The sequence below is a fragment of the Gobio gobio genome, assembly GCF_949357685.1.
Source record: "Gobio gobio genome assembly, chromosome: 17".
Taxonomy (NCBI): domain Eukaryota; kingdom Metazoa; phylum Chordata; class Actinopteri; order Cypriniformes; family Gobionidae; genus Gobio; species Gobio gobio.
The window spans coordinates 31,913,798-31,940,653 of record NC_137110.1 but is presented as its reverse complement, the minus strand read 5'-3'; the positions used below and the strand labels follow the sequence as shown (position 1 = coordinate 31,940,653).

The following is a 26,856-nucleotide window of genomic DNA, read 5'->3' as shown; positions in this document are numbered from 1 at the left end:
GTTTTCCTGTAATAGGTTGTAGCAAGGAAGTAAACAGATGACAGCGCTGTTCTGCAAACCAGTCTGTTAAATGCTCATTCATACTTAACGTTATCCGACGAACACCTAACATTACAAACACTAACGTTAAAATCTCAACAGCGAACCTGGCATTAGTGTAAATGATTCTTTGATTAGAGCTTTTATGTATTGTTTATCTACAGGCATGCTAAACATGGTTCTGTGTGTGATTTGGCTAACTTACTAGTTAAAGCCAGTGCTTAGTGTTTGTTTTGGGTTAGTTCTTGCGACAGATATTTGGCTATAATCGTTCTAAAAATACAAAAGTTAAAGTGCCATTCAGTAGCGATCATTATAGATCCGCAGTCTTTACTCTCGAGGACTGAACAGGTTCTGCTCGATCATCTTCACTCAAATGTTCTGGGTCTGATTCGGGCGGTAAGGGGCGTGACGTTTCCGACGTGCACTGCGGTTAGCGAATCACAACACACTGGGCCAGCTAACCAATCTGAGCCCACTGCGTATTTTTGAGGGACTGGCTTCATACAACCCGGAAACCATCAGACCGTTTTACAAGGAGGGACAGAGCAGTGTAGAATAAAGGTCAAATATATGAAAAATAAGGCAATTTTTTTTAAAACGAAGCATGAACACATGTTACAGTGCACCCCACAAACACAATCAAGCCTTCAAAAGAATGTGTTTTACCACCCCTTTAAATAATTAAAAAATGAAGATGACAAAAAGAAAACACTGAATCCATTTGAAGCTTTGAAGAACCGGAATAGTTTTTTTCCCGTCAAACAAAGTTTTTTTCATCATATAAAAATAGCAGGCCTACCTCAATCCACACCTTGACTGGTTTTACATTTTTTTTAAAGTAGCATGTCTAAGTGGTGCAGGGGCGCGGGAAGTGGGGGTACTGCAAAGGATTTCAAAGGATTGCAAATGCAATGCAAATTTTTGTTCATTTTATTCATTTTTAAAATTTTATAATTTATTTGTAATAAACATTTTAAGTGGCCCATTAAAAAGTATTATTTATTTGTTGAATTATGTTTTTAAAACGATTCCGTTAATTTCTGAAGCTCATTCCGCTCAGCACGCTCACCCAGAACTCAATTTGTGACATGCTGGATAAAATATAGGTCTATCTGAAATAAATAGTTAGGGCTGCCCCTCACTAAAGTTTTTTTTTTTTTCTAGTTGTTCATTTAAGCCGTTGTTCACGCTGCGCCACCGCCTCCATGTCATTGTCTGTTATAGGCTATACTATTTGCTTATTATTTATTAAATCTGGGCAATTTGGTTGATTAAACATAGATTAAAATTAAGATACAATTTATACAAAGCAAAATTCACTTAAAAGAAAAGCTGTTATTGAACTTATTGAAGACCCCCGTCTTCTGACATTATGCATCGTATGTGTCCTGTTCACTTTTCAACGTAAATGAAATAAAAAAATAACATTATAATATTTAAACTGAAATTAATTACGTGTTTTAATGGCTACAAGCATTGTAGGCTACAGTACTGAGAAATGTCATGTCGGAGAGGGATTTGAGCGCACGTCATTTTACCGGTAAGCAGTTCATGAGTGAAGCTCCGCTTTGCTTTGCTGACATGCTCTGGTAAGGTAGGCAGGTTTTTTGTGTTCATTTTTATTTCCTGTCGCTGTGCAAGCTCGTTTATTGTATATGACTGTGTAAACCTTTTATTTAAAGGTTTAATGTAGGCCACAGTCCATTGCATTATGATTGCAAGAAGAATCAACATTGGGAAAATTGTGATATGCAGTCAAATGCAGTCCCGGTGTATGTAGTTTGTTTAAACGAGTGTTCTCACAGATATATTTGTTGTTCTTTCGTGTTTAATAGACTCGATATTGTTTCTTATAAAAATGTGGTGACCATGCAGCAAAAAAAAAAAAACACACTTTTAAACCGTTTAACTGATTAATCGGTCAAAATTCATACTATCGGTTAACAGTTAAACGGTCAATATGAGCATCCCTAGTCTTAACACATCTTAACATATGTCAAATGGTATTAGCATAAGGCTACTCTGATTTTAGAAAAGAGACTCTAATTTCATTATTGAAGCATTAGTCTGTTTTGACAAAAGAATCTCAGCTCAGCAGCATATAAACTGTTTAACCTGTTTCTGATGAAGGAATCTCAGTACAGTGTTATGTAGATATAGATTTGGGTGATGCTCCCCTGTCGACAGTGTAAAGGCCTTAGAAATTATAATCAGATTAATGTCATTCATCTAAACTTTAGCTGCATTTACAAGTATAGCTACCTGTTGATCAATACTATGTTTAATTCGCTAAAAGAAACATCAGTATTCATTTATGAGACGAATGTATTTCGGTGTGCTTAAACAAGTTATCTCAAAACTGTTTATTTACTCGAGAAAAGTGCAAGAAGCCTACCGTCCAAAATAGAGAGAAGCACTTGCAGAAAGAGACTACATGAGTAAAATTCGCAAATGCCAAACAATATTTGCATTTTACTGATGTCGTGTTTTTGAATATCTGAAGGTATAGGCACCACCTTTTAACACTATATAGTGTGGTTTCATCTCCCCATAGAGCCCAAAAGGAACCAGAAACATTTTTTATTTGTGATTCTGTTTACTCTCAACGAGTGCACTAAGTTCTGTGACCCTGCTACACAGTCTCAAAGACTACTAGAGCATAACTATAGTTCTGAGCACCGGTAATAAACATAATCTAAATGGGAAGCTGTTCTTTTTCCTTTTCCACCTCTTAAGAGACCTAGCCTGTGCGAGCCATTAGGAGATTCTGAGAAATAATGAGAAATAATTTGAGAAATAATAATAATAATAATCTGAGAAATAATTTGACCATAAATTATTAGGCTTACAAGAGAGGAAAGGCTTACAAGAGAGGAAAGTTACTTGTATGGCTAATCTTCCGGTGGCGCTGCTCTGTGGCTGCCCCGCGGCGTCTCTCACAGCATTTAATGTTGGTATAGTTACATCTTAATTGAGTCTTGGGGATATTAATCATGGATTCTGCAATATGGGGCACGCTTGGACTGTTGGTGGTGTTCTTAAACATCTATTTGTCTTACGGACTGAACTTCGGCCACGCTGCTGGCGGCGTTGCCGTCAATGAAATCCGATACGACAGAGAATTCTTACTACTGTTTCGCAACTCTGTCTCATTTGAACACTCTACAGTAGTGGATACAATCCCAAAGCATCTTAAAACTAATATGAAAGGCGTTAAAGCTCAAACTTGTAATATTTGCTCGTTCGCACACTGGCTAAACTAGCTTTCATTCAATGATTGACGCTCACACGAGGCATTCTGAACTCGTTGTTTATTTCGCCATCCTAGATAATACCAGTCTCACGAGAGCACCGGGATCTTGCCCGAGGGCTACGGTGTCCCTTTGGGGACATACAGTCAGGATGTTACAAAACTAAGCGGAAACGTGGATGTAGTGGAGGTCTTCGTCGTCGATTGAGACGGTTGAAAGATAATAACAAATTCTGACTGCCTGCCAACCACCCTCCTCATCAACACGCAATCTTTGCGAGCAAAAATGGATGAACTATCAGCCAATATCCGCTACCTACATGAGTACCGGAACTCATGCATCTTGGCAATCACCGAGACATGGCTGGACAGCGGCGTCTTGCCCAGCGAGGTGGAACCTGATGGCTTTGTGTCATTTAGGACTGATCGCAATCCTAAAATCACCGGGAAGACTCGTGGAGGTGGGGTATGTCTTCTTGTTCGTGAGGACTGGTGCCGTGCAGTCAAGGTTAGAGAGAGCCTGTGCACACCTGACATTGAACTTGTATGCCTCTCCCTTCGCCCCTTTTATTTACCAAGGGAGTTTCCCCAAATTTGTATTACTGTAGTATATATTCACCCTAAAGCAAACTATATCAAAGCACAAAAGATTATCTTTAATTTATCTCAGAGACTTGAATCATTTTCTCCTGACTCTCCTAAGTTTATTCTGGGGGATTTTAATAACTGTAATATCAAGAAGAGTAGTTTGCACACATATTACCAATATGTTGACTGCCCCACAAGGAGAAAAAAGACTTTGGACATGTGCTATGGAACTGTTAAAAATGCATTTACTTCATCCGTCCTCCCGCCACTGGGGGCGTCCGACCACAGTACTGTCTACCTTCGTCCTGTTTATCAGAGGTTACTTGAAAGGGAGAAACAGCAGGAAAAGTCTGTTAAAGTGTGGGACAATGATAGTATAAAGACTTTGCAGGGGTGTTTTGAATGTACCAATTGGGAGGTTTTTGAAAGTGTAGACATCAATTAACATGTTGAAGTAGTTACTGATTATATACACTACTGTGTGGACACTATTATTCCTATTAAGACATTTAAGGTGTACCCTAATGATAAACCCTGGCTTTCTAAATAATTAAAAACCATTATTAATAAAAAGAGACCAGCCTATAAAAATCAAGATATAGCAGCTCAAAGGGATATTCAGAAACAGATTAAAAGACAAATACAAATAGATAAGCATGTATATAAAGAAAAAATTAAGGCATCTCTGTAATGTGGCAATTCCCGATATGCCTGGCAGGGCATTAAAAATATGACTAATGCTCCCCACAAGGGTAAAAGCGCACAGCCTCGGGTGTTACAAGGATGTGAGGAGCTAGAGATGGCTAATCAGCTCAACTCATATTTCTGTCGTTTTGACAGAGGAGATGGAGATGCTGTCCCAGTGACACCATCATTTATGACTAAATCTCCGGCTGGATTTTATATGCATGAAATAGAGGTTAGCCAGATTTTTAAGAAATGTAATCCTCGGAAAAGCCCAGGCCCAGATAAGATATGTGGTAATGTTTTAAAACACTGTGCGGTTCAGTTGGCACCAGTTTTTACTAATATCTTTAGAGTATCCTATAATTCCGGTATTGTCCCCACTCTATGGAAAACATCTAATATAGTTCCAGTGGCAAAAGTCTCTAGACCCTTAGAATTTAGTGATTTTCGACCAATAGCACTCACTTCTCTAGTGATGAAATGTTTTGAGCGTTTAGTAAAAAAGTATATTGTATCTGAAACTGAGCATCTCATAGATCCTATGCAATTTGCCTATCAAGCCTCTAGGGGTGTAGAGGACGCCATTTTAACTGTACTGCAACTGTTGTATACACATTTAGAGAAACCAAAGACTCACGCAAAAATCTTATTTGTGGATTTCTCATCAGCTTTTAACTGTATTTCCCCCAGTACATTAGCAGAGATCCTACAAGAAGATTTCTCATTAGACAGTAGGTTGATTACATGGGTGATTAACTTTCTCAGTTGTAGAATCCAGCAGGTTAAGTTAGGAGGGTCAATTTCAGGAAAAATGATTACTTCGGTTGGATCTCCTCAAGGATGGGTCTTATCGCCCTTATTATTTATTTTATATACAAATTCTTGTTCTAGTTCTTTTAAAAACAGATTTATTATTAAGTATGCAGATGATACTGCTTTAGTGAGCCTTCTACACGATGGGGAGGAAGAGCATGGACCTGTTTTAGATTTCTTTTTAAACTGGTGTGAGAAATCAAGTCTCCTCTTAAATGCCTCCAAAACTAAGGAGATGATTATTGATTTTAGAGGGAGAGAACAGGATATAACCCATCCTACATTAATACATGGTGAACAAATACAAGTAGTAACTCATTATAAATACCTTGGCATAGTTTTGGACCATAAGCTGAAATGGAATGAGTGGACTGATTATGTAGGTAAAAAGTTACAACAGAGGTTGTATTTCTTAAAGAAATTGTTGTATTTTAATGTACATAGCAGACTGCTTTTGTTGTTTTATGGGGCTTTTATTGAAAGCATTATGACATTCTGTGTGAGCTGCTGGTACGGTAATGCTTCGGAGGCTCAGAAGAAATCATTACGGAGGGTTGTGACAATGACAAGCAAATTACTGGGAATTTCATTAACAAGTTTAGGGAGCATATACAAAGAGAGAGTAATAAACAAAGCCAACATTATTGTGCAGGATAAGAGGCATCCCTTATATTATGCTTTTGAACTACTGCCATCTGGACGGCGGTATTGTGTTCCCAGATGCATGAAAAACAGGACCAAACTATCTTTTGTTCCCCAAGCAATCAGATTTTTAAATTCATCATCTAATGTTGATTGATGGTCAGCTGGTCTGGTTATCTTATCTTAAACTCTAAAGTAGATTTATTTGTTTTAAATTATGATTGTATATGCTAATTATGAAATCTTAAATGTCTGTGTGAGTATGCTGCATATGTACTTTCCCTACGGGGATAAATAAACTGACTAACTAACATAAGAACCATCTTAAGTAATTTATTAAATCTCAGCTTACACCTCTCAGAAACACCCTCAGAACCACTCAAATCTTAGCATCCAAACACCCACAGCTAAGATAGTAATTATAGCAGACACATTTCCATAGCAAGCTATGACAGAAACATCAAGCTGTATGCTTTATCACTAGTTGACCCATTGAAACTTTAGCTTTGAACTCTTTAGGGTCATGCATTGGTCCCTCACCATACTCTCAACAACAAGTGTGCCAAAATGTTGCAGATGCTCAGCCCATCCTCTCAGACGGGAGACTTAAAGGACTGATTGGCAATTGCAAGGAACATGGTTCCACCCAGGGCTGCACAAAGCCTACAGCACCAGACCCAACGCAACGGGACAATGAGAGAAGAGGACTAACAATACATGACCCGAGCCAGAGTTGCAGCGAGACAGGTGATCAAGGGTATGACCTCCTTAGCGTCCACCTCATGGATCTGAAACAGAAGGTAAAACAACCTCAGACAGCAGATCACAGAGACCAGCAAGGAGCAGACACATGCTCAAAGCCTCACCAACCAGCTAGAGACTGAGACTCAAACCAGAAACAAAGACTTGAAATGGCTCAGGCGGCTGCTAAACCATGAGAGCAGCTGGACAGAGCAAGCACAGGACCTGTGCAGAACTGTCGGTAGGGCAACCGCCCAGGCACCAGACAAGCCATGGAAGACAGCGCACCCAACCTGCGCACACCACAGGACGTCTCACAGCTGTCGACGACAACGTCCTCCGCCAAACTCTTCACACAGGTGTCAAGCGGAGGCTGCATAAGGACAGCTGGACACGACTAAGATTTCAGAGTTCAGAGTTACAGGAGCTGCTGACACCAGCAGAATAGCTCCCTGAACAGGACTCACCAGAGGAGTACTGCAAAGGAAAGATTCCAACTCCTTGCCCACACAGCTCAGGCAAGCTCACATCAGCACTGCAACAAGAGCAGAGCAGAACTCCAATCCGTCAGACTTCTCATGACTGAGAGGCTAACAACCACCTGCTGCCCTCCTGCCACCAGCACTAGGTCAGTCTAAAACCCTCTTCAGGCCACACAGACCCCTAACCACTTCCTGAAACCATGAGCAGACACCTGTGCCACACAAACGGACTTCAGGATGACAGGTGACGCCTGCTGCACAAGGTCAGAGACCTGAACTTGGCTACTGTCCGCCTTATCTGCCTTGTAACGACCATCACTCCAGGGGACACAAACAACCAGAGCCCAACACTGCTGGGGTGTGTCTGATATTTCAGCACTTTCGATATCGCTCGCTGTTGTCCATAGGAGGGGCAACAACTATCGAAAGGGGGGATTATATAGTGACTGAGCAAAATCAGACACTTAATTGTCTGTTACATTTAACAAATATGTTTTAAATACTTTGTGCTGAGTAACAGACCTTCCCCCAACACCACAGAGAAGGATCCTCGGTTACCCTGGAAACAAAACTGATAAGACATTTTACAACACCAAAGGAATGTGGCCACATGGAAAGTCCATAGGGGAAAGACACAGCCTGTAAAACACACGCTTTTGCCTCAAGTTATAGACAAACCGTCTATAAATGAACAAGCACCCTAGGACCTTGTATGTACACACATAACTGTCTTGTAAAGGGTCGGTTGCATTGTATGTAACTTAAGAATGTCTTATGAACAACTTACTATTTCAGGTAACCTTATACATGTCGTGTCTCCTATCAAATTAATGCTCGCTTCACAACTTACACTTTCATGTATGTCACATTCTCGTAAGAGGCCATATGTGTTTGTTGCATTAATTAGAGTATAAATGGGCACAGACCCTTTTGATTTCATGTTTAAAACAAAGGGCCATAAAATATCCAAAGGAACTTCCCGCTTGGAAATCCCCACAATCTCATTGGTCGAGACTACTTCAGGAGGTGGTGACCTCCTGCAGACTTCTTAAGGAGCAATGCCTTCGTCCCTCCCTCTCTCTCTTCAACTGCTTCACGGACACGACACACTGTGTCTGTGGGCTCCCGCCAGCAGGCCGCCCATATGGCAGGCCTCCACAAACACAGAGCCAAAGGCCTCACAAGGCCATAGACCAGAAGGCCCAAATTCTGCATGCCATGTGTAACTTCCTCCATGGAGTCGAAGCAACCACGCAAGCTCATCATTTCTTCTTCAATCGATGCAGAAGAACTTGACTGCCACTTCAATGCCATCGGATGGAACCAACAAACTTTCTCCTGCGATTTCACCTCGGACGGTCTTCTACAGCTCAGGCTAAATGCAAGTAAAGTACGAAACAGAAATCGCTGTGTAGTTAGTAAAACTGTAAACCCTTTGTTCAGACAAAGAAGTTTATTAATGGTGGTTCTTTAAAAAGGTTCTAGACTTTCTGCATAACTTCATCCATCTGTTCTGACCCTTTTCCCTCAAACCACTTTAACCATACCTCTTATTATGTATGTATCGTGTTATGTATCTATTGTGTCCGTATGTTTAATGTTAGTTTTAGTCTTGTTCCGTGATTTAGTTAAATTGGTGGTAAACCACGATTTCACTATTCTAACTTTAGCTAGCGTGTAATGTTGCTGCTTGAGCATAAACAACATCTGCAAAGTTACAACGTTCAAAGTTTAAAGCAAAGGGAGATATTTGCTTTTAAAGAAATAATTTTCTAAGGACTACAGCAAACGGCCAGTAGGCGACTACAGACTCCAGGGTTGGTGACATCACCAGCCTCAATATTTACATAAACCCCTCCTCCGAGAATATTAAATAAGGGGGGGTGAGGCCATTTTGTATCGCTGTTGTTGTGGTATAGTTAGGCTGGAATGGTGTTGCTGCAATGCCGACGAAACGCTGTTATTTTCATCCGGATTGCAGGTCCGGGGTACTTGCTTTGTTCAGCCTTCCTAGGGACGGGGGTGCGTTGCAGTGCGTTTAACATACAGCATGTTATATGCACGTGTGTATGAGACAGAGGGGCCCATCATAAAGCCCGAGACAGACAGGGTCGGAGGAGAAGACTGGAAAATGTGACATAATGGACAATATTCGTCCATTGCAATTCATGAGCAGCGGTTCAGCGAGACAAACACTGCCAGTGTGAATCATGCACGACGGGCGCGGCTCCCGCTGCACATTTCACGGAGGAAAACATCCACAATCTTCGCGAGTTCAATGCAGGATTTGCACAACGTCAGCTGCGAGAGACAAACACGGCCAGTGTGTGGATGCACGACGCGCGCGGGGCTACCGCTGCACATTTCACGGAGGAAAACTTCCACAATCTTCGCAAGTTCAATACAGGATTCGCACAACGGTGTAGCAATTATGGCCGCAGACATATAGATGAATTAATCTTCCAAATGATTCGATCAAATTAACATCCTTTTCACAAAGCCCAAATCAGCTCCAGACCCCAGGAAATCGACCATCGATCACGAGAGAGATGGGGGCTCGATTCTGCCCAGAGCTACTAGTTTAGTTAATAATTACTCGATTTCCTATGGACTTGTGACCAAAGCCTAGACAAAGAGGACAGAGGACTCGTTGTGGTCACAAGACAAAGAAACAACCAGATCTTTTTTTTTTTTCAATGACCGGTAAATGAACTCCACGACACAGCTAAAACTCCAAGCAAGCTCACAGAAACTGCTACATTCGGAGTGTATCAAATCACTGATTATTGGACTTTCATTCAAATAGCCTTCGACATAGCTTGTTAGTGTGTTTATGACTGATAAACGTGACTATTATGCATGGATTTGACTCCCAATTCATGCAATTATGTAACTATTGAATGAGTGGATGAAAAGGCACGGTGTTTGATATTGTTGTGTTCGTATGGATATAATCCAACAGATGAGCTGAATGAAATCTTTATAGAATTGATCATGTCCTTATAGTAAGAAATTAGGTCTAAATTTACTCTCTGCTTAAGAGCAGGAAACTAAATTCTATAGATAACCCAATTTTGTGGGAGGGGTGGAGACACAGTCACCCCTGAAGCCTAATTGGCCAGAACCCATCCAGGGGATGGGCAAATGTTTGAGTTTAATCTCAGAACACGAACGAAGAGTTCAGTTCAGAGTTTTAGTTCAGAGTTCAGTTTTCAGTTTGGTTCAGTTCCAGTTCGGTTCGAGCTGGTTCGCGGCCTGTTCGCGGTTCAGAGATGAGCTAAGTCCTAGCAGTTTGGCCAGAGTTGAGTTCTGAACGGAGAGCTCCCAGGAGACGATCTGACGATCGTGACAGACCAACATCAGAGAAAATGGGTTAACAACGATTTCATTCAGGCCATCTGCCTTTCTCTCACTTTCCTTTCTTTTACTTAAAGGTCCCATGGCATGGCATTTTTCTATTATTTTATAATGTTTCCTGAGGTGTACTTATATTGTTAGTATGACTTTTACATCATAAAATGTCATAATTTAGAAATAAAAGGCATTTTTTCTATACTGCTGTTTGCCCTGTGGCTGAATGCCCTGCTTCAAGAGGCGTGTCTGCTGTGAGACTTCAGTAAAAACGCCCACTGTTGTGATTGGCTGACATCTTTGCATTTTAAATGAGCGGATGGGGCGTGGTTTAACGAGGCACGAGCAGGCACGAGCTGCTGCCAGAGAGACGATGGACCTGAGTTCACTTCACATCAGTTCTCAGCATGTCTGAACTGTTGTAGTTACAGCATATACTTCAGGTTATTAGTCTATTTCTAGTCGGAGGGACTGTCACTCATGTCAGAAAGTTAGTAACTTTAGTAAATTATGGATCAGCGCTGACTGGAGACGCGAACCGTTTAGAACGATTCAGTCCGATTTGGTGAACTGATTCGGTTCACTAAAAAGAACTGGTTCAAAAGAAAGATCGTTCGCGAACCGGACATCACTAATGTACCAGAGACGGAGCTCAGCGATTGCTAACAAGTTAATAAGTTATTTATAGTAACTACTGAGTTATGAGAGCGCTGTCTGTCAGCGCGAGTTTATTGTGTTTGTATCTGAGAGTTCTGAATAAACACGAGTCCCAGTCACACCGAGTCCGTCTTCATCATTATTACCAACTTTGTAACACATGCAAAGTACCATTACAGCTGTCGAGATGAACGAGTTAAAAGTAAGTGTTGATAATAGCATTATTTTTTAAAATAAAATAAAAGCGTCAGTGACGCGCGTTGAGTACACAGCGCAAACAAAGACACAACAGCAGTAATCGAATGTAATCCAGTTTATTGTGGGGCTAGGCTGGCTAGCCCGAATATGCTCACGCTTACCCCCCTTCTGTTTAATCTCACGCCGCGTTTGGTGCCTCCGCTGTGGGCCAGATGCAGTACTGGGGGTCGGGGATGTTGAAGGCCACCGGCCAGTGCAGCCCGAGCTTCGGCGTGTGTGAGGCTGATGTTGAGCAGAAACTCATGACTGTATGCACATTTTAGAACCGATAGACGCGACGAGGACGTACAAAAACACTGACTCACAAGATAGAAAACACGAAAACACCGTTCTGTCTGGAGAGAGACAAGCCGCATTGTGTGCACGAATAATAAATAATTAGCTACACATCAGAAATCACTAATCACAGATCAGAAGGAACTGAAAAAAGACTTCTGTTTTCATTTGTACATCCAAACACTGAGAAACTGCCAGCATTCACTCGTTGACAACACATGATCTCGCAAGCGTTTGCATGGGCGTGCCAGATTCTCTGGGCGGAGGAAAGGGAGGAAACCGTTCCTGCTTGGACGTCAAACCAGTAGACTTCAGGATTGGCTCGTCTGGCCTGTCATTTTCTCAAAGGCAGAGAGAGACAGCCAGAACTCGGGTTTACACCGATCAACATTTCTATCCACTTGGGGACAATATTCAGGCTAGGGGAACTCATATTAATGTTGAAAAACCTCATAAAATGAAAATTTCATGCCATGGGACCTTTAAAGTTTATTTTATTTCCGTTAAGTCTCGGGTTCTGTTAAGTTTCGCAGCAAAAGCTTCTCAACAACGAGTCCCCAACCGCGCGCTTCAACTTCAAACAACGCCCACAAGACTTTCATCCAGCCGCCAACACGACAACGTGATTGGCTTCCCCAGACGTCGACCAGACCTTCAGCGAATCAAAGATCCGGGACCTGGTCCTTCACGGTCTGAGGACCGTAGGCAGGACCAGAGGGCTAGCGTCTCCTCTCGTGCCCCCCCTCCTTGGAGGAGCAGGGCACAGAGGAGACGGGATTCCTGCGGGGGGAAAAAGGATTTAAGGGAGGTGATCCAGGCAGGTGAGAGTGGTCTTTTTTTTTTTTTTTTTTTATACTAAAAATATGTATTTCTTACAGACCCCAGGTTCCTGTATAGAGTTGGGTATTCATCAGAGAGAACTGTCTTTCCCCTGCTTAGTTAGGCTTCAACACAGCACCATTATCTGGGCTATGTTTGTGAGCGTGTGTTGGCTTTCCCTGGTTGGTCAAGATGGCGCCAGATAGGCTACCGCTTATGGTTATCAGAAGATGGGCCTCCTCTCATTTTGAGAGTATTGTTTAGGCCGCCGCTCTTTTCTTTGAAATGTTTGCGGATTACTAGGCGGTAGCACACTATTCTGTTAGAATGTAGTGTTTGTCTCCCGCCTAGGGTTATTATGTGTCTTCGGTCCCCTAAGCCACTGCAGGTTGGATTAGTTTGTCTCTGTTACGACTGAGCGCTACGGCGTCAGTTGGTATGTGGGTAAAGGAGGCGCGTTGCTGAGGCACCGTCACCTTTTTTGTTGTACTTAGATCAGAGGCCTCCTCTCATTGAGAGTCGTTGGTTTTAATAGCAGTCAGTTTGTTTGTCTGGCAGTTATTTCTCGTTTTTGCGAAACTCGTACAGCTTGTAGGCTTCTACAAGCCTCCCTGGAACGGGTCCCCATTGTAATGGGTAGCTATCATGTGTTAGGCCTCAGCAGGCCTCCATGAAAACGAGCCGTTGGGTCTAATATTACTACAACCCACATTTTTCAAATATGGCTGTCCCAGTTAGCAGGAAGGATTGCACCGTTCTCAAGAGTAAACGGTGACAGTGGTAGGCCTTATCAGGCCTCTAGTAAGGCAGGTGACAATGCTTAAGCATCAAGGTACTACTAGCCTTGCTGGCTATCAGGTTAAATAGGGGTAAATACGCTCTCCTGAAGGTCGGCTGTCAATTGTAGGCCTCAGTAGGCCTCTTGAACAAGGCGCATTATCAGTTGCAAGGCCTCAAACAGGCCTCACTGGAGGTATGTACCGATGTGCGCATCAGGACAGCTAGCCTGGAGGCTATCAGGTTGTAGGCCTCATCAGGCCTCCCCGAAGGCCCGCTGGTAGGTGTAAGGCCTTACTAGGCCTCCTTGAGGGTGAGCTCTCAGGTTGTGATCAATACCAGAAGCAGGTTGTAGGCCTCATCAGGCCTCCCTGAAAGGCCTGCTGTTAACTCTAAGACCTTACTAGGCTTTCCTGAGGGTGAGTTCCCGGATTGTGGTCACTCTTGTGTCTAAGTCTAAGTGGTGTCTGCAAAATAACATAGGGTTCATAGACAATTGGAAAAGTTTTTGGGGCAGACCTGACCTGTTGAAGAAGGATGGCATCCATCCATCTTGGAGTGGTGCCGCTCTTCTCTCTAGTAATTTGGCACATAGTCTTAGAGCTAAACCTTGACTCACTAGGGCCCAGGTCAGGAAGCAGACAAACTGGCTAAACCGACCGTCTGCTAGCTGTCTCACGTCACCGGAGTCAGATAAATCCCAGCACATAGAGACTCTTTCACCTAGATATTATCATATAGAGACTGTGTCTGTTCCCCGAATTAGTAAATACAAAAAAACATCAAAACCATTCAACAGTAAAAATTTAATTGACGTCCAACAAATAAACAAAATATATAATACAGATGAACAATTGATAAAGCTTGGGTTGCTGAATATTAGATCCCTTTCCCCAAAAGCGCTTATTGTTAATGATATTATTACAGATTATAATCTAGATGTGCTCTGTTTGACAGAAACCTGGCTAAAACCTGACGACTACATTACCTTAAATGAGTCCACCCCCCAAGATTATTGTTATAAACATGAGCCGCGTCTGAAAGGTAAAGGGGGAGGGGTTGCTGTAATTTATAATAATATCTTCAGTATTACTCAGAAGTCTAGTTTCAAATATAATTCCTTCGAAGTTCTGGTGCTTTATGTAACGCTATGTAGTGTACATGATAAAACCCGTTCAACATTTGTGTTAGCTACTGTATACAGGCCACCTGGGCATAATACAGACTTTATCAAAGAATTTGCTGCTTTTCTATCAGAGTTAGTACTGGCCGTAGATAAAGTACTAATTGTTGGTGATTTTAATATCCATGTAGACAACGGAAAAGACGTATTGGGATTAGCATTTAAAGACATTCTAAACTCTATTGGAGTTAGGCAACACGTGTCAGGAGCCACTCATCGCCATAATCATACTTTAGACCTAATATTGTCACATGGAATAAATGTTGATACCGTTGAAATTCTGCAGCAGAGCGATGACATCTCAGATCATTACTTAGTATCATGTATACTTAATTTAGCTAAGGTTGCAAAGCCGCCCCCTCGCTTTAAAAATGGCAGGACAATCACTGCCGCTACTAAAGATTGCTTTTTAAATAATCTCCCTCATCAGTATCATCTGCTCAGCATCCCAGATAGTATAGAAGAACTCGATGTTGCAACAGAAACTATTGACTCTCTCTTTTCCAGTACTTTAGACACAGTTGCTCCTCTGCGCTTAAAGAAGATTAAAGAAAATAGTCCAACGCCGTGGTACAACGAGCACACCCGGGCCCTTAAAACAGCAGCCAGAAAAATGGAGCGCAGCTGGAAGAAAACAAAATTAGAGGTATTTCGTAATTCGTGGAAAGAGCACATGATCACATACAGAAAGGCTGTAAAAACTGCAAGATCTGCTTATTTCTCAACTCTCTTGGAAGAAAACAAACCCAAGGTATTTATTCGATACAGTGACTAAATTAACCAAAAATAAAGCTTCAACTTCTGATGATTGTAAACAGCACAGCAGTAATGACTTTATGAACTTCTTCACATGTAAGATTGATAATATTAGGAAAAATTTTTTAACCATGCAGCCGTCTAATACAGCATCACATCAGACAGAGCATTGTAGTGTCACTGAGGAAAAATTACACTCATTCACTGCTATAGGAGAAGAAGAATTGGCTAAACTCGTTAAATCATCAAAATCGACAACATGTATGCTCGACCCTATACCAACTAGGCTATTAAAAGAGATGCTACCAGAGGTCATAGATCCTCTTCTTAATATCGTTAATTCATCTTTGTCATTAGGATATGTACCGAATACTTTTAAGTTGGCTATTATTAAACCTATTATAAAAAAAACGCAACTTGATCCGACAGAATTAGTCAATTATAGACCAATCTCAAATCTACCCTTCCTGTCAAAAATACTTGAAAAGGCAGTGTCTTCACAATTATGTTCCTTTTTAGAAAGAAATGGTATCTGTGAGGATTTCCAGTCAGGATTTAGACCGTATCATAGCACTGAGACTGCTCTCGTCAGAGTTACAAATGATTTGCTCTTATCATCCGATCGTGGCTGTATCTCTCTATTAGTGTTACTCGATCTTAGTGCTGCATTTGATACTATCGACCACAACATTCTTTTGAATAGACTCGAAAATTATGTAGGTATTAGTGGAATTGCATTATCATGGTTTAAATCATACCTATGCGACCGTTATCAGTTTGTAGTAGTAAATGAAGATATGTCACACCGATCGCAAGTTCAGTATGGAGTACCACAAGGCTCAGTGCTAGGACCGCTACTCTTCACCCTGTACATGCTACCACTGGGAGATATCATTAGGAAGCATGGCGTTAGTTTTCATTGTTATGCTGACGATACTCAGCTCTATATTTCTTCACGCCCTGAAGAAACTTACCAATTCACAAGATTAACGGAATGCATAGCTGATATAAAACATTGGATGACTGGTAATTTCCTGCAACTCAATTCAGAAAAAACTGAATTTTTAATTATTGGACAAAAAAGCTCCACAAGTAGTAACCTAGAATACTGTCTGACACTTGATGGCTGTTCTGTCAAGTCCTCGTCATCAGTGAGGAACCTGGGTGTGCTCTTTGATACCAATCTTTCGTTTGAAAGCCACGTTTCTAGCATCTGTCAAACTGCTTTCTACCATCTTAAAAATATATCTAAATTACGGCACATGCTCTCAATGCAAAATGCTGAACAGTTAGTTCATGCGTTCATGACCTCAAGGTTAGATTATTGTAATGCTCTACTGGGTGGTTGCCCTGCTCGCTTAATAAATAAACTCCAGCTGGTCCAAAACGCAGCAGCTCGAGTTCTTACTAGAACCAGGAAGTATGACCATATTAGCCCAGTTCTGTCAACACTGCACTGGCTGCCTATTAAACATCGCATAAATTTTAAAATCTTACTTATTACTTACAAAGCACTAAATGGTTTAGCTCCCCAATACTTGAGCGAGCTCTTAACATATTATACTCCATCACGTCTACTGCGGTCTCAAAATTCTGGCCAGTTGATCATACCGAGAATATCCAAATCAACTGCAGGCGGTCGATCGTTTTCCTATTTAGCACCTAAACTCTGGAACAGTCTTCCTAACATTGTTCGGGAAGCAGACACACTATGTCAGTTTAAATCTAGACTAAAAACACATTTCTTTACTGTGGCAAACACATAAAACACTTTTTCAATGAAATGATTGTTAGGCTGCATTAACTAGGTCAGCCGGAACCGGGAACACTTCCCATAACACCTGATGTACTCGTTACATCATCAGAAGAATGGCATCTACGCTAATGATAGTCTCTCTGTTTTATCCCAAGGTTTACTGCAGTCAGCCGGATCCGGGCCGTATCCAGTTCAGATGGTGGACCTGCGCCCAGAGAAGACCAACACAGGACCCCGAAGTGTCTGGGAGACCGTGATTAGACTCCCCCTGCAACTGCCTCATCGACACGGCATCTCAATAAACCCGTCTCCGGCGTGTTGACTCAGATTGTTCGAATATTACAATTAAATAATACTTAAATCGATATGTCATCCTCAATAAACCCGTCTCCAGCGTGTTGCCTCCGATCATTCGAATATTGCACTTTAATAATTATTTAATCTACATCATCCTCAATAAACCCGTCTCCAGCATGTTGCCCCCGGTCCCTCGAATATTCTGATCTATTATGACCTCCGAGCTGTAAAACTGCCAGAATAATAATAAAAATACGCTGTTTGTTAATTGGCCAGAGGAGAACTGGCACCCCGACTGAGCCTGGTTTCTCCCAAGGTTTATTTTTCTCCATTGACCTACCTAATGGGGTTTTGGTTTCCTTGCCACTGTTGCCTCTGGCTTGGCGTGCTCAGTTGGGGACACTAAATTTTTCAACTAAACATCGAAATACATCTAAATAATAAACTAAATTAACCATTTAAACTAAATTACTGATCAAATTATTAATCTAAAGCCCACACTGTCACTGTATGATACTTGAAATTTTTCCAGAATGGCTATACAGCTGAATAAAATTATGCTGCATTATTTTCCTGTTTAACACTGTAAAGCTGCTTTGAAATCTACATTGTTAAAAGCGCTATATAAATAAAGTTGACTTGACTTGACTTGACTCTCAGAGGCAGGTTGTAGGCCTCATCAGGCCTCCCTGAAAGCCTGCTGTTAATTCTAGGCCTTAATAGGCCTCCCTGACTCGAACAAGGTAGTAGGCCCCATCAGGCCTCCCTAAGGTGTTCTTGGGGTCCAGTCATCTGAAACAGTTAGCACGCATTGCAAACAGGTAGCAGGCCTCTCCAGGCCTCCCTGAAGGCTGCTTATCAGGTAGTAGGCCTTAATAGGCCTCCCTTGAGGGCGAGTTCCTTAATCAGGATGCTCGAAAAGCCTGCGTAGCTTGACTGTCGAGTCCCAGATGGTGGTCACTCGAACAAGGTAGTAGGCCCCATCAGGCCTCCCTGAGGTGTTCCTGGGACCCAGTCATTTAGCACGTATTGCAATCAGGTAGTAGGCCTCTCCAGGCCTCCCTAAAGGCTGGTTATCAGGTAGTAGGCCTTAATAGGCCTCCCTTGAGGACGGGTTCCTTAAACAGGATGCCCGACTAGCCTGCGTAGCTTGACTGTCAAGTAGTAGAACTCCATTAGGCCTCCTTGAGAAAACAAGGGTAAACTCAGCAGGCGGTATTGCTGTCAGGTAGTAGGCCTCACTAAGGCCTCCCTGAGGACGGAGTCCCGAGCCTGGATGCTTGGGTTTCCAGCATGGCTTGCGGTTAGGTAGTAGGCCTCTATAGGCCTCCCTGGAATACCCGCTATCAAGTAGTAGGCCCACAGGGCCTCCTTGAAGTTGAAGTTCCTGAGCTAGGCACTTTGATTACCAGTTCTCTGTGAGAACTTGTGGTAGTTGGGCCTACAGCTGGAGGTTACTCGCCAGGCAGGCTCAGCTGCTCCCCTCAATGAGGGTCGTCTATGAGTGCTCAGCCGCCTGAGCCTGGTCAGACGGTCGTAGGCCTCTCATGAGGCCTCCCTGTTAGATCAGTCATTAAGTCCCTTTCGGCCTCCCTACTGCTTTGAAACACAAGCACCTGGTAGATCCTTGATTTGAGCAGGCAGACTCCCCTCGATAGCAAGGGTTGAAAAGCACTACGCTGAGTGTTGCTCTCTTGGATAACCCGTCTCTGAGTTCCGGGCTAAGTAAGACTGCCTGTGTTTCAGTCCCTTAGCTTGGACGCCCCTTGGGCACCATCCAGAGGCTCTGTTTGAACAGACAAGGTTGGCTAAACCGAAGTGTCCATAACACTTAGGGCACCAGGTCAGGCCTCCCTGGTGGCACTCGGGAGAACATTTCCCGAGTAGTGACTGGCTGGGGTTCCTTCGGGTCCCCTAGCCACATTCCCTTGAAGGGACCCCTTCATTGGAAGTAGTGGTCCCGGGCCTTCGAGCTGTCTAGATGGAACTCCACGCAGTGCGTTAGGGTTCCATTTAGTTGTATAGCTTGGGCTATGACCGTAGGGAGTGCTGTCACTGTCAGCCCAGGACCTGAGGGGGAATCGCTCAGGTTTTTCTATGAATTACTTGAGTTGACAGTTGTCACTGCCAATGGGCAGACACTCCCCTCAGCATGCCGGCGTTGGTATATCGTTCCCCATAGCGTCAGCTAGACGCAGCGAGAGTTCCCTTTCGAAAGGGAACGTCTAGGGTTACGTATGTAACCTCTGTTCCCTGAGAACAGGGAACGAGCGCTGCGTCGCGATGCCATGCTTCTGGGTCTGATTCGGGCTCATATGGTTTTATTGACACCATTGTTTCTAATACTGACCAAAGCACAGTCTACCGGTAAAGGGAAGGGGCGTGGCGTTTCCGACAAACGTGCACTAGGCGGTTAGCGAATCACAACACACTGGGCCAGCTAACCAATCTGAGCCCATTGCGTATTTTTGAGGGACTGGCTTCATACAACCCGGAAACCATCAGACCATTTTACAAGGAGGGACAGAGCAGTGTAGAATAAAGGTCAAATATATGAAAAATAATGAAACTTTTTTTAAAACGAAGCATGAACACATGTTACAGTGCACCCCACAAACACAATCAAGCCTTCAAAAGAATGTGTTTTACCACCACTTTAAAGTTTGTGCACAATATATGTTTGGTCCTGACTTCCTGCCTGCAAACAAATTGTCCTTTAAAGGGGTGGTAAAACACATTGTTTTGAAGGCTTGATTGTGTTTGTGGGGTGCACTGTAACATGTGTTCATGCTTCGTTTTAAAAAAAAAATCATTATTTTTCATATATTTGACCTTTATTCTACACTGCTCTGTCCCTCCTTGTAAAACGGTCTGATGCTTTCCGGGTTGTATGAAGCCAGTCCCTCAAAAATACGCAATGGGCTCAGATTGGTTAACTGGCCCAGTGTGTTGTGATTCGCTAACCTCCTAGTGCACGTTTGTTGGAAACGCCACGCCCCTTACCGGTAGACTGTGCTTTGGTCAGTATTAGAAACGATGGCGTCAATAAAACCATACCAATCTGAGCCCGAATCAGACCCAGAACATTTTAGTGAAGATGATCGAACAGAACCTGTTCAGTCCTCAAGAGTAAAGGCTGCGGATCTATAGTAATCGCTACTGAATGACACTGTTACTTTTGTATTTTTAGAACGATTATAGCCAAATATCTGTCGCAAGAACTATTAACCCAAAACACTAAGCACTGGCTTTACTAGTAAGTTAGCCAAATCACACACAGAACCATGTTTAGCAAGCCTGTAGATAAATAACACATAAAAGCTCTAATCAAAGAATCATTTACACTAATGCCAAGTTCGCTGTTGAGATTTTAACGTTAGTGTTTGTAACGATAGGTGTTCGTCGGATAACGTTAAGTATGAATGAGCATTTAACAGACTGGTTTGCAGAACAGCGTTGTCATCTGTTTACTTCCTTGCTACAATGTACAACCTATTACAGGATAACACATCGATGAAAAATAAATCAGACTTACAGGTTGTGGCCCGTAAACAGCTTCTGTTTGTAAATCCAGCTTTCAGGACAAGCCGTTGTGCATATCCTGTATTGAACTCGCGAACATTGTGGAAGTTTTCCTCCGTGAAATGTGCTGCGGGAGGGAGCCCCGCGTGCGTCGTGCATTCACACACTGGCCGCGTTTGTCTCACGCAGCTGACGTTGTGCAAATCCGGTATTGAACTCGCGAACATTGTGGAAGTTTCCCTCCGTGAGATGTGCTGCGGGAGCCCCGCACGCGCCTGTTCCCTTCTGTCTCATACACACGTGCATATAACATGCTGTATGTTAAACGCTCTGCAACGCACCCCTGTCCCTATGAAGGCTGAACAAAGCAAGTACCCCAGACCTGCAATCCGGATGAAAATAACAGCGTTTCCTCGGCATCGTGGCAACAACACTCCAGCCTAACTATACCACAATAGCGCCGCGATACAAAATGGCGCCCCCGCCCCCCCTTATTTAATATTCTCGTAGGAGGTGTTTATGTAAATATTGAGCCTGTTGATGTCACCAACCCTGGAGGAATGTCTGTAGTCGCCTACTGGCCGTTTGCTGTAGTCCTTAGAAATGGATTTCTTTAAAAGCAAATATCTCCCTTTGCTTTAAACTTTGAACGTTGTAACTTTGCAGATGTTGTTTATGCTCAAGCAGCAACATTACACGCTAGCTAAAGTTAGAATAGTGAAATCGTGGTTTACCACCCCTTTAAATGATCGATCTTGCTAATGCGCTCTAAGTGCTTAGGTAAATTCAAAGAAATAATAATTTTTCTGTGGCCATGAAAAATATCCTTTTCTAAGAATTAAATTAATAATCAATACTGAACGTCCTTAGGACAAACTGATTGAATGATTGTAATGCAAATGTAGCTACATCAAGTTAATCTAGTTAACTGATTCAAATATTCATTCAATTAATCATAATGAATAATCATAATGAGTTATGAATAATTATTAAAGGTCCCGTTTTTCGTGTTTTTTGAAGCTTTGATTGTGTTTACAGTGTGCAATATAACATGTGTTCATGTTTCACGTGTAAAAAAACACAGTATTTTTCACACAATTTACTTATCTGTATACTGCTGTTTTCACTGTCCTCGAAACGGCCTGAGAATTTCCTCGTTCTATGAAGTCCCTCCTTCAAAAATACGTAACGAGTTCTGATCGTGCCAGCGGTTCCTGTGTTGTGATTCGACAGCAGCTTAGCTCACGTTGCCCGGAAAGGTCACGCCTCTTACCATAACGGGGAGATGAACGTGCTCAAACTACAGCCCCTGAAGGCCAAACAAAGGTGATTTGACTCCGGGATGAAAATAACAGCGTCTGAACGACATGGCGACAAACGCAACCGAACCGAACCGAACGCAACACTTCCCTTCTCCACGAGGGAGAGCAACAAAACCACGCCCCCTTTTTCGCGTGTTCTTGTGGGCGGAGGTTAGTCGACAAACTGTTCTACTGACGTAATTAAAGCAGGATGTACATGGATGTAGTCCAAACCGGCCGTTCGCTGTAGGCTTTTAAAGGGAACTTCTGTTAAATAAAATATCTCGCTTGGCATTGAACTTTGAGCTTTATAATTTTACAGGTATTATTTATGCTCTAACAGCAACATTACACACTAACTAAAGTTTGAAAAATGGGATCACGAAGAACAGGACCTTTAATATTTCCCCTCAGAGCTAATTCGCTACACCTGAATCCTACAGAAAATCTGTAGGGGTGCCTGAAAAGGCCCATGCACAGGAGATGCCCTCACAATTTAACAGATATGGAACATTTTTGCAAAGAACAGTAGGAAAATATTCCCAAGTAAAGATGTGTCAAGCCAATTGACATCTATCCAAAAAGAATGGATAGATGTAAATAAAATCAAAAGAGTGCTTCAGCCAAGTATTAGTTCAGGGATGTGCACAATTGTGCAGCTAGGTATTCCAAGATGATTTTTTTTTAATACCAAAGTGAAGTATGTCACTTTGGTTTTCAGTGGCATTGCATAGGTTGTAATTGTTAAATTAAAAGGTACATTAAGTTCTGATATGATTTATCTTTGTTTCATTTTTTAAGTCAAGAAACTACAGGTGAATAGGGATTTTTTTTAAATTTCAAGATATCACTGTGAAACTTCTCCAGTTTATTACTGGAAAAACTCATTTTGTGAAAACGGTCTTTAAAGTTTTATATTGTATAATTGCATACATTTCTATGAAACCCCCAGCCTACAAACAAAATATATATATTCAGTTCATTAATATCAGTAGTGTATAATATTTAAAACAAATGGAAATTGATAAATGAATAAATGATTAATAGAAATAGCCTTAAAGGTCCTGTTCTTCGTGATCCCATTTTTCAAACTTTAGTTAGTGTGTAATGTTGCTGTTAGAGCATAAATAATACCTGTAAAATTATAAAGCTCAAAGTTCAATGCCAAGCGAGATATTTTATTTAACAGAAGTTCCCTTTCAAAGCCTCCAGCGAACGGCCGGTTTGGACTACATCCTGGTACTTCCTGCTTTAATTACGTCAGTAGAACAGTTTGTTGACGAACCTCCGCCCACAAGAATATGCGAAAAAGGGGGCGTGGTCTTGTTGCTCCCTCGTGGAGAAGAGGAAATGTTGCGTTCGGTTCGGTTCGGTTCGGTTGCGTTTGTCGCCATGTCGTTCAGACGCTGTTATTTTCATCCCGGAGTCAAATCACCTTTGTTTGGCCTTCAGGGGCTGTAGTTTGAGCGCATTCATCTCCCCGTTATGGTGAGAGGCGTGACCTTTCTGGGCAACGTGTCCTAAGCTGCTGTCGAATCACAACACGGGAACCGCTGGCACAATCAGAACTCGTTACGTATTTCTGAAGGAGGGACTTCATAGAACGAGGAAATTCTCAGGCCGTTTTGAGGACAGTGAAAACAGCAGTATACAGATAAGTAAATTGTGTGAAAAATACTGTGTTTTTTTACACATGAAACATGAACACATGTTATATTGCACACTGTAAACACAATCAAAGCTTCAAAAAAACACGAAAAACGGGACCTTTAAGCTGAAGAGAACTACCTTAACAAACACACATAACAACAGCCATAAAAACTGCAGACGAACTGTCCCTGTTTGTTGTATATATCCATCTATAACTATTTGAATCTAATCCTGACGGGGTTTCATCATCTAATCTGTTGTTGTTTACTTTCTTTTTACTTTCTTTTTACTACCTCTTGCTATTTGGTCTTTTCTGTGAATGTTTATGAGCTGATTTTGGCGTTGTCTGCACTTTCTCTCAGACGGAGAATACACAAGCAAGCGGCAGCTCGTATCACGTAGTGAAAATTCACAGACCAAGCAGATGTGGTTTTCGGCTTTCGCGGTAGGTTAGTTCTACAAAGAAAATGCCCATATTTGGATTAGACAGCACCTTGTATGAGACTGAGAGCTTTATAATTATACCAAGCATGACATGTTTCTGTGAATGGAGACGGCATGAGAGCTCGCACTAGAATAACTTTTGATGATTTCGGGTAGAAATCTAAAGGCGCATGTTGACAAAATATAATGAAATAACCACCTTAATGTGTAATGTTGACATTTTTTTAATTTTGACATGAAAGCTTACATGTTAAGGGAGCAAACTGGCCCAAAATCTCAAAATTGACCACTGCATGAAAAAACTATGTTTTCACCTGCCATGTCTCGCCTTAATCACAAAACCCAACTGCTTTAACACTGTAAATATAGAAGTTTAGTCTCATTAAAACTCTAGAAACTTCCAAAACGTCCCATGTGCTTAACATGTAAATACAATTTTTTTTTTTGATAGCACTAGCACACAGTGAGTGTATATTAGCAGCATTTGTTGTTTGCTTTTGGGATTTGATTTTTGAGAATTTTTACTCGGTAACAGTGCATGTGTCACTTACAGAGCGAGGACCAATCCAGAAGTTCTCCTGCTGCACATGCTTTACACTCTCATAAATTCCTTTGTTTCTCAGTACCTTAAAAAGAGAGAAAAAAGAATGGAATGGATAATGGGTGACCAAATGTATAATAAACAGTTTTGTGATTGATCACACTCTTGTAGCAGTAACACAATATCAGAACAGGCTACCACAGAAAGAGCTGCATAATGTCTGACATAATGGATGTAAAATGGAATGTTAATAGCATGGCCAACTTACACAGTGTACATATAATTGTGTGACTAAATAGGTTGTTGATTGCTTTCTGTCCCATTTTAAACTGTCATATCTTTAAAGGGGTCATGAATTGAGAAATCAACTTTTCATTCAGCCTTTGATATATAAAAGTTCACCGTAATATAAGAATATCCTGTATGTTTCGGAGCTGAAAAATTTCTTGTTATTCAAAGAAAAGCTTTTATTGACACCAGGCCCAACAAACGCTTGATCTCAAAATGTGCCAGGCTGTGACGTCAGAGTGTGGTGAAACACCGCCTCAACAGAAGAAGAAGAACGCCTGATTCTGTAGCCCCGCCCACCGACTCGTGCAAGAAATGTAACATAAATAACATGGGCCTTCGTAGAGCTAAACAGATCGCACTACCTAAACATGCCGAAGATAGCAAGATATTGCGCTGTGCCTGGTTGTGGAAGAACACAATCGCTGCAAAAGCTTCCTTCGGATTCTAATATTAAGAATGCATGGTTGAACTTTATTTTTAATGACGAAATTAAGCTCACGTGGTGAAAACATTGCATGTTTTCTCCTTCATTTCACCACAGATTTGTTTGTAAACAAGAGACTGGATTTGCAGACAGGATAAGATTACATGAATAAATGAAGCAACACACTTATGTGAGTAAAAAATGTTTTTTATATGTGACAGTATTGCATTGTTACATACAGATAATTTTATATCTGTTTATTATGTGTACGTGTCTAACTGAACATAACTTAGCATACTGTCACAGGCTGGAGAATCCTTTATTTGAGGTCTTGTTGGTTCATTGTGCTGCGATTCGGGATCAGACTAGAACATGTAATGTTATGGGCCAGGGCTCGCAATGACCAATGTCCCGGGGCTATGTGTATTCCAGACAGGTTACCAAACCGTAAGCCCGTCAGCAGGCCGGTGAATCTTAAATAGTGAAATAACATTAATTTCTTGATGTGCGTTGTTCACACTCTTGACTTGATATTTGAAGGAAAAATACAATGCAAGTTGATCATACTGATTTGTCTGACTCTGCAGTGCGACTTGTGTGTGTGTCTGTGTGTTAGTAATGCACGGTTCACAGTTATATCCACCGATCGGGTGGGCCAAGTGATTAAAAATATAATTCCAATTAATTGCTGGTAGATGAGAGATAAATCATTGTGTTTGCTTGATAAAGACATTTTGTGAGCCCTGTGGGCAAATCATCATTCCGGTTGACGTTTTCCCACACACTTTCAAAACAATTCCTCATGTGTACTCACGGGGAAGACGGAGCTCATTATAATATACAAAGTTTTTCCAATCATAGTAGTGGCCGTTTACTTCCAAGTCTTCAGTGCGGCACGCCCATAAAAACCAAGCGCGTTCCATGAGAGAGGCTCAATACCAGGGTAGCCAATTACTTATCCATTATGATGGTTTGAATGTAAAAACCACGCAAACGTCAACAGTATAAAAAAATTTAAAAATCAGTTCATGACCCCTTAATAATGTGACCAGCATTTCCTGACTAGCACTTCAAAAGTAATTTAAAAAGTAATAATACTGCTTATGTAAGCTGGCTCAGCATAAACAAGTTTAAATCAATCATTTTTTATGGAAAAAATTATTTATGACCAAGTGAGAACTGTTTGCTGAAATGGAGAAACTTTAATAAGAGAACAATATGTACAGTAAACATATGTAAACATCTCCCAATGTTATTTATGTCTTCCTCTACCCCTCATGTGATCCAGTCATGTGATCTCTGTTTCCC

The 26,856-nt window shown here is 41.7% G+C and overlaps 1 protein-coding gene across 1 annotated transcript in view; it reads right to left on the bottom strand.

Moving 5' to 3' along the window:
* The window catches only part of ube2o (ubiquitin-conjugating enzyme E2O), a 324,768-nt gene that overhangs the window by 225,744 nt on the left and 72,168 nt on the right, over positions 1-26,856 (bottom strand). Inside the window, exon 11 of the mRNA XM_079840703.1 lies at positions 24,844-24,918. Within this exon, the coding sequence (XP_079696829.1) occupies positions 24,844-24,918 (75 nt within the window). The remainder of the gene's footprint in view (positions 1-24,843; positions 24,919-26,856) is intronic.